This window comes from Cervus elaphus, chromosome 19 (genome assembly GCF_910594005.1).
Source record: "Cervus elaphus chromosome 19, mCerEla1.1, whole genome shotgun sequence".
Taxonomy (NCBI): domain Eukaryota; kingdom Metazoa; phylum Chordata; class Mammalia; order Artiodactyla; family Cervidae; genus Cervus; species Cervus elaphus.
Genome location: NC_057833.1, coordinates 61,546,895 through 61,563,573, shown reverse-complemented (window position 1 = coordinate 61,563,573; position 16,679 = coordinate 61,546,895). Strand labels below are relative to the sequence as shown.

The following is a 16,679-nucleotide window of genomic DNA, read 5'->3' as shown; positions in this document are numbered from 1 at the left end:
ACTACTTGATCACTTAGCATCAAAGACAAGATCCTGGTAAGTTTCTTCGGCTACTTCGTAGATTGGTTCATTGATCGACTGGTGGGAAGAGTGGTTCTTCAGTGTATGGTTGCACAGTGCTTTCTGGAAGCTGAATGCCCCTACGGTTCATCTGGGAATGTTGTGAAAATGCCGTATCTGATTCGGGAGGTCTGAGGGTAGAACCCAAGAGTCTGCTTCTCTAAGAGCCTTGCAGGGACACTAACACTGCCTGTCTGCAACCACATTTTGAGTGCAAGGACCCGGTACAATATTTGAAATCATTAAAAAGTTGCTTCAGTTCACTTTTGCTTGTTTAATATAGGCCTTATTTATATTCTAAATAAAATTTTAAGCCTTAACTACACTTAAAGAATTCATTACCAGGGCTTTAAACTGTACCTGTTTCAAATACAATATGAAAATGTTGCTTCTTTCTTGTGCTACAAATTGTTCTCATTAATGTTAATATAATATTTTAAGCCTTTAAAATTGGAAGCTTTGAGAGAATGAGATGGTGAACTTCACTGCATAATTTGGGGGGGGGGGGCAGGATTTTGTCTTTGTTTGCTTTTTTAAAAGAAACTGTTTATTTACCGTAGTCCTCAGGACGGAGACAAGCCCCAAATGTGTGGTCTGGGGGAACATTCATTGTTTCCGCAATTCTATCAAAGAAAAAAGTTTCTTTAGTGAAAATTCCCACCACATGGCATCCCTGGAATTTAAAATATGTTTTCCATACGTTTTTAATCACCTATATATTCTCCTATAACCAAACTATAAAGATCAAACAGAAGTTCTCCAACAGATCTTTTCTCTAATCTCCAACTCACGTTAGCAACGGCTGAATGCTTTCACTGGCTTTCAGTGAAAAGGCCCAAATGGAAAAAGAAAAAACAGAACATGGTCCCAAAGTAGAATTATGGAAGTATCCAGGTATACAAACATACTCTATCTATAGAGAGAGAGGAGAGGAAAATGTAACACAATAAGTTAAATTTCTGAGATCCTAGAAATAAAAGTTTTACATAAAATTCTTCCCCTTTCTTTTCCAAATGCCCTCTCCCTTTTGGAGACTCAGTACTTTCCTGGAACCCCAAGCTCTTAGGTGGCTAACAGGGTTCTCTGATTAACACAAAATGATGATTCTTCTTTAATAGATAGACTCTAATAGAACACAAAGCAACATTTATGACAGGAGTACTTTGTAAATTTGATCCAAACACATTACCAATTTTAAGTTACTCATGAACTTACGGATCTAAAACTCTTCCAAGTCTATGTTGAAACTTTTCTTTGAAATCATCAACTCTCTTGGATACAATCTTAGCTCCTCTTTTCCTATAAAATTAGAAAATTGTCAGGTGTTTGTATTACTCAAAGTATTCTTGGCTACTTTTGTATACATTTGTATACTATATGTATACAAATATACATATATTGAAGAATACCATAGTATCATTTGGGTCAGTTCAGCTCATTTCAGTCACTCAGTCGTGTCTGACTCTGCGACCCCATGGACTCCAGCACGCCAGGCTTCCCTGTCCATCACCAACTCCCGGAGCTTGCTCAAACTCATGTCCATGGAGTTGGTGATGCCATTCAACCATCTCATCCTCTGTCATCCCCTGCTCCTCCCACCTTCAATCTTTCCCAGCATCAGGGTCTTTTTTCGCATCACGTGGCCAAAGTATTGGAGTTTCAGCTTCAGCATCATTCCTTCCAATGAATAGTCAGGACTGATTTCCCTTAGCATTGACTGGTTGGATCTCCTTGCAGTCCAAGAGACTCTCAAGAGTCTTCTCCAACACCACAGTTCAAAAGCATCAATTCTTCGGCACTCAGCTTTCTTTATAGTCCAACTCTCACATCCATACATGACTATTGGAAAAACCATAGCTTTGACTAGACAGACCTTTGTTGGCAAAGTAGTGTCTCTGCTTTTTAATATGCTGTCTAGGTTGGTCATAGCTTTTCTTCCAAGGAGCATGCGTCTTTTAATTTCATGGCTAAAGTCACTATCTGCAGTGATTTTGGAGCCCCCAAAATTAAAGTCTCTTACTGTTTCCACTGTGTCCCCATCTATTTGCCATGAAGTGATGTGACTGGATGCCATGATCTTAGTTTTCTGAATGTTTAGTCTTAAGCCAACTTTTCCACTCTTCTCTTTCACTTTCATCAAGAGGCTCTTTAGTTCTTCACTTTCTGCCAGGAGGGTGGTGTCATCTGCATATCTGAGGTTACTGATATTTCTCCCAGCAATCTTGATTCTAGCTTGTGCTCCATCCAGCCTGGCTTTATCCACTCTCTGAAGAGTGAAACTGGTCATTTTAGGAGAACGAGTGGGAATGGTGTGCAGCTTGGTCACCTGGCGCGGTGCGTTCAGCCCGGCTCGGCCCGCCCCAGCAGCGCTGATCCGGCTCGAGCCCCGCTCCCCCGGCGCCCGCGGACCCCACGCCCACCCGCTCAGCCTAGTGCTCCTCTGCGGGCTTCTCCGAAGCCAGCCAGAGACACAGAACCTGGGCTGAGTCCAGCCTGAGCAGCAAACTCTAGCCGGCCAGCAAGAAGGAGCAGAATGGTGTGGCGGAGGAAGATGGCGGAAGGACGTGTAGTCATCTTCTCCTGCCAGAACTCCAAAATTACAACTCACTGCTGAACAACCATGGACAGGAGAATGTTGGACCCAGCAAAAAAAGATACCACACATCCTAGAACAAATGAGAAGCCCCAGCAAGACAGTGAAGTTGAAGTCACTCAGTCGTGTCCGACTCTTTGTGACCCCATGGACTGTAGCCTATCGGGTTCCTCCATCCATGGGATTTAACAGGCAAGAATACTGGAGTGGGTTGCCATTTCCTTCTCCAGGAGATCTTCCCGACCCAGGGCTTGAACCCAGGTCTCCCGCATTGTAGGCACACACTTTATCATCTGAGCCACCAGGAAGCTCAAAAAGGGGACGCTGTGGCTGCACGGGCCGGGAGACGAACCCGGCCTCCCACGTGGCAGGCAAGAATTCTACCACTGAACACCCAAGCAAGACAGTAGGAGAGGTGAAATCACGTTTCGAATCAAACCCCAAACCCAACAGAGACACTTGGAGGACTCAAACAAACCTTGTGTGTACCAGCACCCAGAACTGTGTTTGAGATCTCTTCAAGAAAATTACAGATAGCAAGAGAACATTGCACACAAAGATGGGCACAGTAAAGGACAGAAATGGTATGGACCTAACTGAAGCAGAAGATATTAAGAAGAGATGGCAAGAATACACAGAAGAACTATACAAAAAAGATCCTCATGACCAAAATAATCACGATGGTGTGATCACTCACCTAGAGCCAGACATCCTGGAATGTGAAGTCAAATGGGCCTTAGGAAGCATCACTATGAACAAAGTTAGAGGAGGTGTTGAAATTCCAGCTGAGCTATTTCAAATCCTAAAAGATGATGCTGTGAAAGTGCTGCACTCAATATGTCAGCGAGTTGGGAAAACTCAGCAGTGGCCACAGGAATGTAAAAGGTCAGTTTTCATTCCAATCCCTAAGAAAGGTAGTGACAAAGAATGCTCAAGGTACCACACAATTGCACTCATCTCACATGCTAGCAAAGTAACGCTCAGAATTCTCCCAGCCAGGCTTCAACAGTGCATGAACTGTGAACTTCCAGATGTTCAAATTGTACTTAGAAAAGACAGAGGAACCAGAGATCAAATTGCGAACATCATTTGGGTCATCGAAAAAGCACGAGAGTTCCAGAAAAATATTTGTGTCTGCTTAATTGACTACGCCAAAGGATTTGACTGTATGGATCACAACAAACTATGGAAGATTCTTAAAGAGATGGAAATACCAGACCACCTGACCTGCCTCCTGGGAAATCTCTATGCAGGTCAAAAAACAACAGTTAGAACTTGACATGGAACAATAGACTCATTCCAGATTGGGAAAGGAGTACTGTATATTGTTAAGGCTGTATATTATCACCCTGCTTATTTAACTCATATGCAGAGTACATCATGCAAAATGCCATGATCATTTGGATCATCAAAAACTAAATTCAATTTCAAAAGAAATTATATGCTAAAAAGAAAGCTTTATGTGTTCAATCTTCTATCATGTATATTCCTTTATAAAGTAACAGAATACAAAATTTTGATTTAAAAGTAAGACAAAAATTTTTCAGTAAACAAAACCAAAGTGTTAATATCATTCATATAACTCCTAAGATTTATAACAGAAAAGTGAGCATTAAAGAAATAACCAAAGGATATAAACAATTTACAACTAGTAAGCAAATATATGGAGAAATTATAATACTCTACAGTAACAAAAGAAATAAAAAGAACAACAAAATATCATTTTTAACATAGTACATATTTAAATACATAACTATATAGATAGAAAGAAAGAATATCTAACATTGGCAAATAGTATGGCAAAACACTTGCAGTTGCTAGTGCAAATGATGATAATTCTTTTAGAAATAATTTGGCAATATGATTCAAACAGCATAAAAATATTCACCCTTTTACCCAATCTGAAAACCAATCATAAGGAGATAATCCACATAATTAAAAGTCTGAAAAAATTATGTTTATAAAAATGCTTGTAGTCTCACTGACTATAACGGAAAAAAAAGAAAAGAATCTAAGTGTTCAGTCCTGGAGGGTGATTAATCACATCACATTAACAAGAACACACTCTATGTGCATTCTAAATGTTGGTTATTAAGAATACACAGCCATATAAAATTATTTTATGTTAAGTGCCAAAACAGGATATAAAGTGGAATTGCACTCTGATTAAAGTTATGCAAAAACAAAAGGTATGCAAAAATCGACACAGGAAGCCACAGTAGAAAGAAATAAATGAAAAAGATAATAAAGGTTGAATTAAGGTGACAGGATTATGGGTGATTTGATTTTATTTTGCCAATTTTCTGTAATATAATTTCATTACTTCCACCACTGTGATTGAGTAAGAATTTCTTTTGAGAACTGTAAAATTACAACACCACTATTTAATAACATTAATAAACCTCTATTGTTTTGCTAAGACTAAAAACAGGGAACTTAAAATTCTTAAACTCCTTTTGCTTTTAAAACTATTCCCTGTACTGGAGAAATACAAAGCTGAATAAAATTTGGGAGAAGAGTGACACTCTGTGGAGAAACAAAAGATGAAAGATTAAGTAATTCATCTCTTATTTATTTACTTCCCATTAGTTCAAAAAGAGAGAAAAAGAACAATGGGGTAAAGTCAGAATAAATTAAAGGCAGTTTGAAGGCCATAATTTGAACATATAAAGTTGACAGTCTGAAACCAGCTCCAAGGGGCTTAATTAGGAACATGCCCGGACGGCAAAAAGGAGGATTCTAAGCCACATAGCCCTCGCTTCTCAGCCTAACACCGCCTAGGACATGTTGCTGGGAGAATCGGGAACTATTTGTGAGCAGCCGTGTATGTCAGAGAATCAACAGCTGTAATCATTACACACCTCACCTCATTCACTCACCAATCAAGTCTTCTGCGTGCCAGTCACACAGTCACACACACACACAGTCTATCATTTCTAGATTGTAACTGATTCTTCTGGCCAGGTCATAAGCATAATATAGATACAGGTAATTTTATGAAGGAAATATATTCCTTCATTGTATATATCCCCAAGTATATATCCCCAATAACTCTTGAATTGTGAACTTCCAGATATTCAAGCTGGTTTTAGAAAAGGCAGAGGAACCAGAGATCAAATTGCCAACATCCGCTGAATCATAGAAAAAGCAAAAGAGTTCCAGAAAAACATCTATTTCTGCTTTATTGACTATGCCAAAGTCTTTGACTATGTGGATCACAACAAACTGTGGAAAATTCTGAAAGAGATGGGAAAACCAGACCACCTGACCTGTCTCTTGAGAAATCTGTATGCAGGTCAGGAAGCAACGGTTAGAACTGGACATGGAATAACAGACTGGTTCCAAATAGGAAAAGAAGTACGTCAAGGCTGTATATTGTCACCCTGCTTATTTAACTTATATGCAGAGTACATCATGAGAAACAATGGGCTGGAAGAAGCACAAACTGGAATCAAGATTGCTGGGAGAAATATCAATAACCTCAGATATGCAGACGACATCACCCTTTTGGCAGAAAGTGAAGAGGAACTAAAAAACCTCTTGATGAAAGTGAAGAGGAGAGTGAAAAAGTTGGCTTAAAGCTCAACATTAAGAAAACTAGGATCATGGCATCTGGTCCTATCACTTCATGGGAAATAGATGGGGAAACAGTGGAAACAGTGTCAGACTTTATTTTTTGGGGCTCCAAAATCACTGCAGATGGTGATTGCACTCATGAAATTAAAAGACGCTTACTCCTTGGAAGGAAAGTTATGACCAACCTGAATAGCATATTTAAAACCAAAGACATTACTTTGCCAACAAAGATCCGCCTAGTCAAGGCTATGGTTTTTCCAGTAGTCACATATGGATGTGAGAGCTGGACTATAAAGAAAGCTGAACGCTGAAAAATTGATGCTTTTGAACTGTGGTGTTGGAGAAGACTCTTGAGAGTCTCTTGGACTGCAAGAAGATCCAACCAGTCCTTCCTAAAGGAGATCAGTCCTGGGTGTTCATTGGAAGCACTGATGCTGAAGCTGAAACTCCAATACTTTGGCCACCTGATGTGAAGAGCTGACTCATTGGAAAAGACCCTAATGCTAGGAAGGATCAAAGGCAGGAGGAGAAGGGGATGACAGAGAATGAGTTGGCTAGATGGCATCACTGACTCGATGGACATGGGTTTGGGTGGACTCCGGGAGTTGGCGATGGACAGGGAGGCCTGGTATGCTGGGGTTCATGGGCCTCAAAGAGTCAGACACAACTGAGCGACTGAACTGAACTGAACTGAACTGGAGGCAAATGTACGTTGAATAGTGCATATCACATTAAGATGTAAGCAAAATAGAAATAGATTCACAGACGCAGAAGACAAGCTTAACAGTTGCCAAAGGGGAATGGGGGTATAAATTAGGAATTTGGGATTGACATATACATACTACATACTATATATAAAATAGATAACCAGTATATATAACAGGTAATATAGTTCCCTTTGCTATACAGTAGGCCCTATATTCCATATCTTCTAATAACTTACAATGGAAAAGAATCTGAAATACTATATATTTTATATATATATATATATATTTATGTATAACTGAATCCCTTTGTTGAGTACCTGAAATTAACACAACATCATAAATCAACCAGACTTCAGTTGCACTTCCCCGGGGGCTCTGCCTGCAGTGCAGGAGACCCAGGCTCGATCCCTGGGTCAGTAAGAACCCCTGGAGAAGGAAATGGCAACCCACTCCAGTATTCTTGCCTGGAGAACCCCATGGACGGAGAAGCCGGTGGGATAGTCCATGGGGTCGCAAAGAGTCAGACAAGACTGAGTGACTTCACTTTCTTTCTTTCTATACTTCAATTAAAAATAAATAAGACAAAAAAGAAGAAAATAGAAACCAAAACAATGAGCTGTAAATGAATATGCTTAATTCCAAGCACAAGCTGGAATCAAGATTGCCAGGAGAAATAGCAATAACTTCAGATATGCAAATGACACCACCCTTATGGCACAAAGCAAAGAGGAATTAAAGAGTCTCTTGATGAAAGTGAAAGAGAGTGAAAAAGTTGGCTTAAAGCTCAACATTCAGGTAGAACACTTTACCGCCTGAGCTACCGGGGAAGCCTAAAGCTCAACATTCAGAAAACTAAGATGATGACATCCGGCCCCATTACTTCATGGCAAATAGATGGGGAAACAATGTGAGAGACTTTTATTTTCTTGGGCTCCAAAATCAGATGGTGACTGCAGCCATGAAATTAAAAGACACTTGCTCCTTGCAAGAAAAGCTATGACCAACCTAGACAGCATATTAAAAAGCAGAGACATTACTTTACAGACAAAGGTCCATATAGCCAAAGTTATCGTTTTTCCAGTAGTCATGTATGGATGTGAGAGTTGGACCATAAATAAAGCTGAGCGCCGAAGAACTGATGCTTTGGAACTGGTGTTGGAGAAGACTCTTGAGAGTTTCTTGGACTGCAAGGAGATCCAACCAGTCCATCCTAAAGGAAATCAGTCCTGGGTGTTCATTGGAAGGACTGATGCTGAAGCTGAAACTCCAATACTTTAGCCACCTGATGCGAAGAACTGACTCACTGAAAAGACCCTGATGCTGGGAAAGATTGAAGGCAGGAGGAGAAGGGGACGACAGAGGATGAGATGGTTGGATGGCATCACTGACTCAATGGACGTGAGTTTGGGTAAACTCCAGGAGGTGGTGATGGACAGGGAGGCCTGGCGTGCTGCAGTTCACGGGGTCGCAGAGTCAGACACAACTGAGCGACTGAACTGAGCTGACTGAACTGATCTAGGCAAGTATTTAAATAATTTCTTCATGTTTTCCTTTATGTATGTTTTCACCACTTTAATAGTGATAAATTAATGAATGTTTGTTTTAGGAGCTCTTCTATATCCTAAAAAAAAACACTGTCTCCTATAGTTTTTCTAAAATATGGAAGGGCTTCCCTGGTGGCTCAGATGGTAAAGAAGGCCTGCCACGCGGGAGACCAGGGTTCGATCTGTGGCTCAGGAAGATCCCCTGGAGAAGGGAAAGGTTACCCAGGAAAGAATTTCTTCTCTTTGTGCTTTACCTTTATTGCTTTGAATAATTCAAATATCAGAAATTCATATATTAAATAAAAAGGGAGTGGAAGAAGAATGGAAATCCCGGTTTCAGGCCTGTGATCACAGAGTCAGTGCCTACAGCCTTGGTGCAGTGCTAAGGGCGGCCTCTGGAGAGACACTGCTGGGTTTCAGCCCTACCCCTAGCACTTACCTGTGTGATCTCGGGCACAGGACTTAACTGCTCTGTACCTCAGTTTCTTCATCTGTAAAATGGAAAGGCTAAAAATTACAGTACAGCTACCTCCTAGAGTTGCTGTAGGTAGGGTCAAATTAATCATATATAAAGTACTTAGCACTTTGCCTCTATAACTGGGAGCTGCCATCTCAGCTATCAGACAAGCAAGTGAGCGAGGCATATTGGGTGCCTGGGGGAAGGAAACATGTATGCCTGATGGGGCACGTGGAAATTTGGAGGAGGGCAGTGTATTCTTTAAAGAGGGCAGAGAGGCTCGAAACCTGGTGCAAATGAACTTATTCACAAAACAGAAGCGGCGTCACAGATGTAGCTTGCATGCTAGCTTACTTCAGTCGTGTCTGACTCTTTGTGACCCCATGGACGGTAGCTCGCTGGCTCCTGCGTCCATGGGATTCTCCAGGCATGAATACTGGAGTGGGTTGCCATGGCTTCCTCCAGGGGATCTTCCTGATCCAGGGATCGAGGCCATGTTTCTTACGTCTCCTGCGTTTGTAGGCAGGTTCTATACCCACTCCAGTGTTCAGGCCTGGATAATTCCATGGACTGTATAGTCCATGGGGTTGCAAAGAGTCGGACACGACTGAGTGACTTTCATTTTCACTTTCTTCACCACTAGCGCCACCTGGGAAGCAGAGGGAGAAAACAAACTGAAGGTCACCAGGGGGAAAGCAGGGGGTAAACTGGAAAATTGGGACTGGCATCCAGACACCACGGTCTATAAACCAGATGATCAAGAAGGCCTACTGCTCAGCACAGGGAGCTCTGCCCGGTCCTCGCTGATGACCTATTCGGGAAAAGGACCTTACAGAAACAGGAATCTACATGTGGGTGTATGTATAACGGATTCACCCTGCTGTACACCCAAAACTACACAACACTGTAAGTCAACAATGCGCCACTAAAAATTAATCTTAAAAAATTACAAGTGAAAAAACTTTTTAAAAACAGAGGGTAGAGGGCAAAACAAATCCACTCCCACCACTGAATGTATAGAAATGCAGGTCCCGTATGTTCATTTCCTGGGGTTGTGAGGACAAATTACCACAAGCTTGTGGCTTAAAACAGTAGAAACATATTCTCCCACAGGTCGAGAGACCAGAAGTCTGAGACCGCGGTGACAGCCAGGCCACATGCCCCCTGAAGGCTCTGGGGAGACCCTGTTCATCGCTTCCTCCAACATCTGGAGGCTGCTGCATTTCTGGCCTTCCTTGCTCGACACCACATCATTCCCGTCTCTGCCATCTTCACCTCACGGCCTACTCCACATGTCTTCTCTTCTGTCTTATATCTCCCTCAGCCTTTCCCTTATTAGGACACTTGCTACTGGATTTTGGCCCCACCCAGATCATCTAGGGGGCTTCCCAGGTGGCGCTAGTGGTAAAGAAGCCGCCTGCCAATGCAGGAGACATGAGACATGGGTTCCGTCCCTGGGTGGGGAAGATCCCCTGGAAGAGGGCACGGCAACCCACTCCAATATTCTTGCCTGGAGAATCCCACAGACACAGGAGCCTGGAAGGCTGCAGTATGCAAAGAGTCAGACATGACTGAAGCGACTTAGCACACATGCACAGATCATCCAAAATGATCTCTTCATCTCAAGATCTTTCACTGAATTGCATTTACAAGGACCCTTTTCCCATATAAGATAACCATCACAGGTTCTTGGAATTAGAACATGGACATCTTTGAAGGCCACTATTCAACCCACTACACCAGCATTTTCAATCCTCTGATTTTTTTCAGCATAGTAGGAAATAGAGAATTTTACTTTGTTTGTTGCCTTAGATATAAGACAAGAAATGAAAAACTAAGGAAACTTATTTTAATATCTTAGGAAAGTAGTCAAGTGTAGAATGCAGGTGTAAACAGGTCACAGTTTGTAAGAGCTAAGTCAGGTGCCCAACTAACTACTAAAGAAAGTTGAATGATAGATGACACGTGAATCTACACGTGTCTTTGTAGAGACAATCTACCCAAAAGTCCACGATATTTAAGGAACGTAGTAGGGTGGGTCGCGTGGATAAAAAACAATTCATGTATGTCTTCTGATCGGCTGAAAGTGTGAGTCATGTCCAACTCTTTGTGACCCCATGGACTGTAGCCTATCAGACTCCTCCATCCATGGGATTCTCTAGGCAGGAATACTGGAGTGGGCTGCCATTTCCTTCTCCAGGAGATCTTCCCAACTCAGGGATTGAACCCGGGTCTCCCACATTGTAGGCAGACGCTTTACCGTCTGAGCCACCAAGGAAGTCCTCTGATCCGCTGAAAAGGCATGAAATAACTTCAGAATCACACACAAGGAATTCCCTGCCTGTCCAGTGGTTAGAACTCTGTGCTTCCACAGCAAGGGGCCTAGGTTCAATCCCTGGTGGGGGAATCAGGTCCTGCAAGCCACATGGTCAAAAACAGACAAACGAAAAACCAGTATCATGGTGATCTCTGGGGAAACTGGATAGTTTAGAAGACATATCACTGTGTATCTTTTTATATTATTTTTATGTTTGAACCATGTCAATGCATTACCTCTTTAAAAAAAAAACAAATTTAATTAACTTTTAAGTCTATATACCATTTATCTAACACTTGTTCCAAGACACAACACACTTACATTTGTAGTTCATGAAGCCAATGTAAAGTTTTTGCCATGTTTCGTCCATCATTAAAATGTGGTGTTGGGATCCCATACAAGTTAAATCTATGAAAACTTGATGGGTTATACTTCCGGTTCTTTGCTTCTCCTAAGAAAAGAAAAGGGAAGACTTCTGACTTAAGCAACACAGCTTTATGCAAGAGGCACATGATGTTCTCAGTAACAAGGAATATGCCAGTGGGAGAAAGAGTGACATTATAACAGTGCAGGAAACTCCAGATTTGGTGACAGATGACAGAGGCACTCTCCCATGAGAGCTGGGAGACAGTGGAGCAAGAGTTCCTCGTGTAGATACTCAGGAAGGAGAAAAATGATGTAGAGAAAGACATACAAATGAAAAATTCAGGCCCCATCAATGTTAAAGAGATTCTGAAGATCAGGGGAAGTGCTGCGGGGCTTTGGGCCCCCAGTGGTGCTTTGCGCTCTGCTAAGATCTGAGAGGTCGGTCTTTTAATTTTACTGTTTCCCTCCCCATCCCCCCACCCCCCCAGCTCCTGCAGAGGGAGTCTTAGCCTGGACTACCTGGGAAGCCCTGAGAGGCTGGTATGTTAGAGTCGCTCTCAGTGAGATTTGTATTACAACCCTCACATTTCATTATAATCGCTTACCGCAGAGACATTCAAAGAGTGATTGAGGGCTGAGAACCCAGCAGGGAGGTCTTCAAGATCTAATGCTGTATTTTTTTCAAGTATGAAGTGGTATTAGTTCTCTATTTATAGGTAAGAAAGTAAGACTGAAACTAGAGGTGAGCTAAAAGGTTACTGGACAGAGGAGCTTGGCAGGCTACAGTCCACGGAGTTGCAAAGAGTCAGACATGACTAAGCATGCATGCACACAAGAGGTTATGAAATGATAAGGAAAAAGCTATTCAGTCTCACTAGTAACACAAATGAGGTAAGCAAAAGCAATAGCATGCAGTCACAATTCATCTCTCAGTTGAGCAAAACCTAAAGACTGGCAAAGCTCGTCACTGCGGAGGATGCCGCGGTTGGCAGTCTCACACACAGCAGGCACAAGGGCAAGCTGGGCGTGGTTCAGGGGAGCGGCCCGGCTCAAGAGTGAGAGCTACAGAAATCTAGGGCTGAGTCCTAAAGAAGCAAACTGTGTTCATGAAGATAGATAATCAGTACACTTCTATAACACTGAAAAATACAATATTGGCAAGTGACCTGAAAAGACAAGCATAAACACATTAACTCCTCTCTAAACGGCAAAGAAAAACATAAATCAAAGTATCATCTGTGACTGGGGATTTTGGAAGATTTTCTTTGTATTTTATGTATTTCTATGTAGCCTGTATTTTTTTTTTTTTTTTTTTTTGGCCACTCTTCGAGGTATGTAGGATCTTAGCCTCCTGAGATGGGCTCAAACCCACACCCCTTGCAGTGGAATCTTAACCACTGGACTGCCAAGGAAGTCTGTATGCAGCCTGCATTTTATAAAAGAAAATATAACTTTAGTAGTAATCTAAATTAAGTATATTTAAAGAGGTTGTTATTGAATGGTGTCCTTGACACATTATTTTAAATAAAAAATTTTAAATGCATATGGCAGCTTCCCCAAAAGAATAGAGATTATTATCACATTTAACTGAAGACAACAGCTCAGTGGATGGGCTTAGAAACATGTTCAGTATATCAAGTGTGGTGACCTCTGGCTAATGGGATTTCAGGGATACATTTATTTTTTTCTCCATTTTTCCATGATATTTACATTCTCGACAATTATTTTTGTTTTACATTCTCGACAATTATTATATATTTTATTGAAAAAATAAAATGCTATGGGATGGGGAAGGAGGTGGGAGGGGGGTTCAGAATGGGGAACACATGTAAATCCATGGCTGATTCATGTCAATGTATGGCAAAAACCACTACACTATTGTAAAGTAATTAGCCTCCAACTAATAAAAATAAATGAAAAAAATAAAAATAAAACAGTGATTATAAAAAAATTTAATTTAATTTAAAAAAATAAAAAATAAAATGCTTTCATTAATGGGAAAAAGTAAAAACAGATATTTAAAGGATTGGATTCTATTTCTTTTCAAGAGGCTAGTGAAACTCTTATAAAAATCAAAAAATAAAAATAATTTCAGCCATGTTATAGTCCATGAGAGCTTTTCTAAATATAAGAAAAAAAAGTTGGAGAGTATGGGACTAGCAGATGAAAATTATATATTATATATATTATGGATAAACAAAAAGGTCCTACTGTATAGCACTGGGAAGAATACTCAATTTCCTACAATAAGACATAATGGAAAAGAACACGCATGTGTATAACTGAATCACTTGCTGTATGCCAGAAGTGTATGGTACGCCAGAAACTAACACATTATAAGGAAACTTATAAACATTATAAGTAAATAATGAAATATTTTTAAAACTAGACTCATTTTCCTCCAACTGCTAAAGGTATTTTAGATGTCTCCTAAAAGGTTGTCTCTATATATATTCATTGATACGGTTCTTTTTAAAACAGTTAAACGGCATTGGATTAGACTGTGCTATCCATACTAAACTTTTTCCAAAAAGGAATAAAATATTTTCACAAGAAATGGACAGAAGGAAGACAAAAAGACATAAAGACAAAAGGCCTAGCGGGAGGAAAAGGAGCGGGGGGAGCAGGAGTGCAGCGGGCGGGAGGGTAGAGCCCACCCGGGGCCCGGGGCCGGGGCGCGTGACGGCGGAGCCCACCCAGGGCCCGGGTCCGGAGCGTCTGACGGCGGAGCCCACCCAGGGCCCGGAGCCAGGGCGCGTGACAGCAGAGCCCATCCAGGATCCGGGTCCGGAGCGTGTGAAGATAGAGCCCAGCCGGGGCCTGGGTCCGGGGCGCCTGACACGGGGGAGCCCACCCGGGCCCTGGTCCGGGGCGCCTGACGGTGGAGCCCACCCGGGGCCCGGGTCCGGGGCGCCTGACGGTGGAGCCCATCCAGGATCCGGGTCCGGGGCGCGTGACGGCGGAGCCCACTCAGGGCCCAGAGCCAGGGCGCGTGACAGCAGAGCCCATCCAGGATCCGGTCCGGAGCGCGTGAAGATAGAGCCCACCCGGGGCCCGGGTCCGGGGCGCCTGTCGGGGGAATCCACCCAGGGCCCGGAGCCAGGGCGCGTGACGGGGGAGCCCACCCAGGGCCCGGGTCCGGGGCGCGTGACAGCGGAGCCCACCCGGGGCCCGGTGTCAGTGTAACGACCCGCAGAGACCAAGAGAAGCCGCGTGTGGAGTGGAGCGCCTGGGAGACAGCCCCGGCTGTCGGCGGGGTTCAGGAGGAAGGGGACCGGAGGGGCGGTGAGGAGAAAAAGTAAGACAGAGCAGGGGGAGGCTGACCAGCTAGTGAATCGGGCGCAACCCAGCCGATCTCTCAAGCGAGTGTGCCCCGTCGCTCAGTCGCTCAGTGCCCAGTCCTCTCCTTGCAGACCGTTGGACTGGAGCCCACCACGCTCCTCTGTCCATGGGATTTCCCAGGCAGGAATACTGGGGTGGGTAGCCATGCCCTTATCCATTCTCAGGACGTGTATTAGAGTCTAATTCTCAATCCTCTGTTAAATAAAATTTCTACTTAGCTCACACAGGTCAACAATTAAGTTGCACTTTACAGCACTTAAACATCCAATGCCTTTTGGTTATGCTATAGAATAATTCTCCTAATGCAAGCTAAGTTGCTTCAGTCGTGTCTGCCTCTTTGTGACCATGTGGACTGGGGCCCACCAGGCTCCTCCATCCATGGGATTCTCCAGGCAAGAATACTGGAGTGGGTTGCCATTTCCTCCTCCAGGGGATCTTCCCCACCCAGGGATCAAACCCACCTCTCTTATGTCTCCAGCATTGGCAGGCAGGTTCTTTACCAGTATTGCCACCTGGGAAGCCCCAGTTCTAATAATAAGCTACTTTTAGTCACATTACTTAATACTAACACTACTATTACTACTAATAATAATAGTTACTGAGCCCTAACTATGTTCCAGACACCATGCTTGGCATTTTGCAGGCACTCACTTCATCCGCACAATATTATTATCCCTACCTATTTAAGAAATTTAAAATAGATGATGATAAGTAAAATATTCAAGGTCTAAAAGATAATAGATGGTAAGCAATACCTTAAACTTGATGATTCGAAAATTACTGCACTTGACGAGTAACTAATATTCCTTATATAAAGTTAAGCACTTAGAATAATCTTGATATTAAGAATGGTATTTTTTAAGCCTAAATCCACTCACACAAGATTAGACTACCTAGCATTTAATCTTAACTTCTTCTTTTTGTTGTTTTAATGATATATATTTTCATACATTTTATAAGGGTATATGTTCCCAGATATCAGGGTTTGTAACTTTATAAGTTGGGCTTCCCAGATGTCGATATAGGTAAAGTACTCACCTGCCAATGCAGGAGACATAATGAGATGCGGGTTCGATCCCTGGGTCGGAAGATTCCCTAGAGGGGGGCATCTCACCCTGGTCTTCTTGCCTGGAGAATCTCCATGGACAGAGGAGCTTGGCAGGCCCCAGTCCATAGGGTCACACAGAGTCGGACAGGACTGAAGTGACTTAGCATGCATTACTAGAATTATTCTGTAGCATAACCAGGCATTTCATCTTTAAGTTCATCATCTCCCTGTCCCTCTTCACAAGTCTGAATGTCATATTTTACACTGGAGGAGACTTACCCACAAAATAATCATTGTGAGATACAATATACAGATCGTGGCCTGCCTGTGCTGCTTCAAATACCTCTTTATAGGGTTTTGGTGGATTCACCATATCTCGAGCGGACATTTCTGAAGAAAGAATGAATGAAGTCAGTTTTAAGCTACTTTTCATCTCTTTGTAACATTTAAATTGACTAGAGCAAATGACAAACTGGGTATGCTGACTGCATAAGCTCCACGGGCACAAAGCCAGCACACACAGAGATTGACCACCACAGACAGGAATAGCCCAGGCGTTACGGTCTCAGGGACCCCCACTTGAATAGGCTCCCTCCCTAGAGTTCTGAAGAATGTTAACCACTTTGGTTGTCCTGAGCCACATGCCAAGCCCAATTAAATGCCCAATTT

The 16,679-nt window shown here is 42.6% G+C and overlaps 1 protein-coding gene across 1 annotated transcript in view; it reads right to left on the bottom strand.

Moving 5' to 3' along the window:
• EFHB (EF-hand domain family member B) overlaps positions 1-16,679 on the bottom strand; it is a 60,162-nt gene that overhangs the window by 20,439 nt on the left and 23,044 nt on the right. The window contains exons 5-8 of the mRNA XM_043874513.1: positions 16,290-16,400; positions 11,576-11,705; positions 1,276-1,359; positions 616-683 (exon numbers count right to left, since the gene is read on the bottom strand). Coding sequence (XP_043730448.1) covers positions 616-683; positions 1,276-1,359; positions 11,576-11,705; positions 16,290-16,400 — 393 coding nt within the window. The remainder of the gene's footprint in view (positions 1-615; positions 684-1,275; positions 1,360-11,575; positions 11,706-16,289; positions 16,401-16,679) is intronic.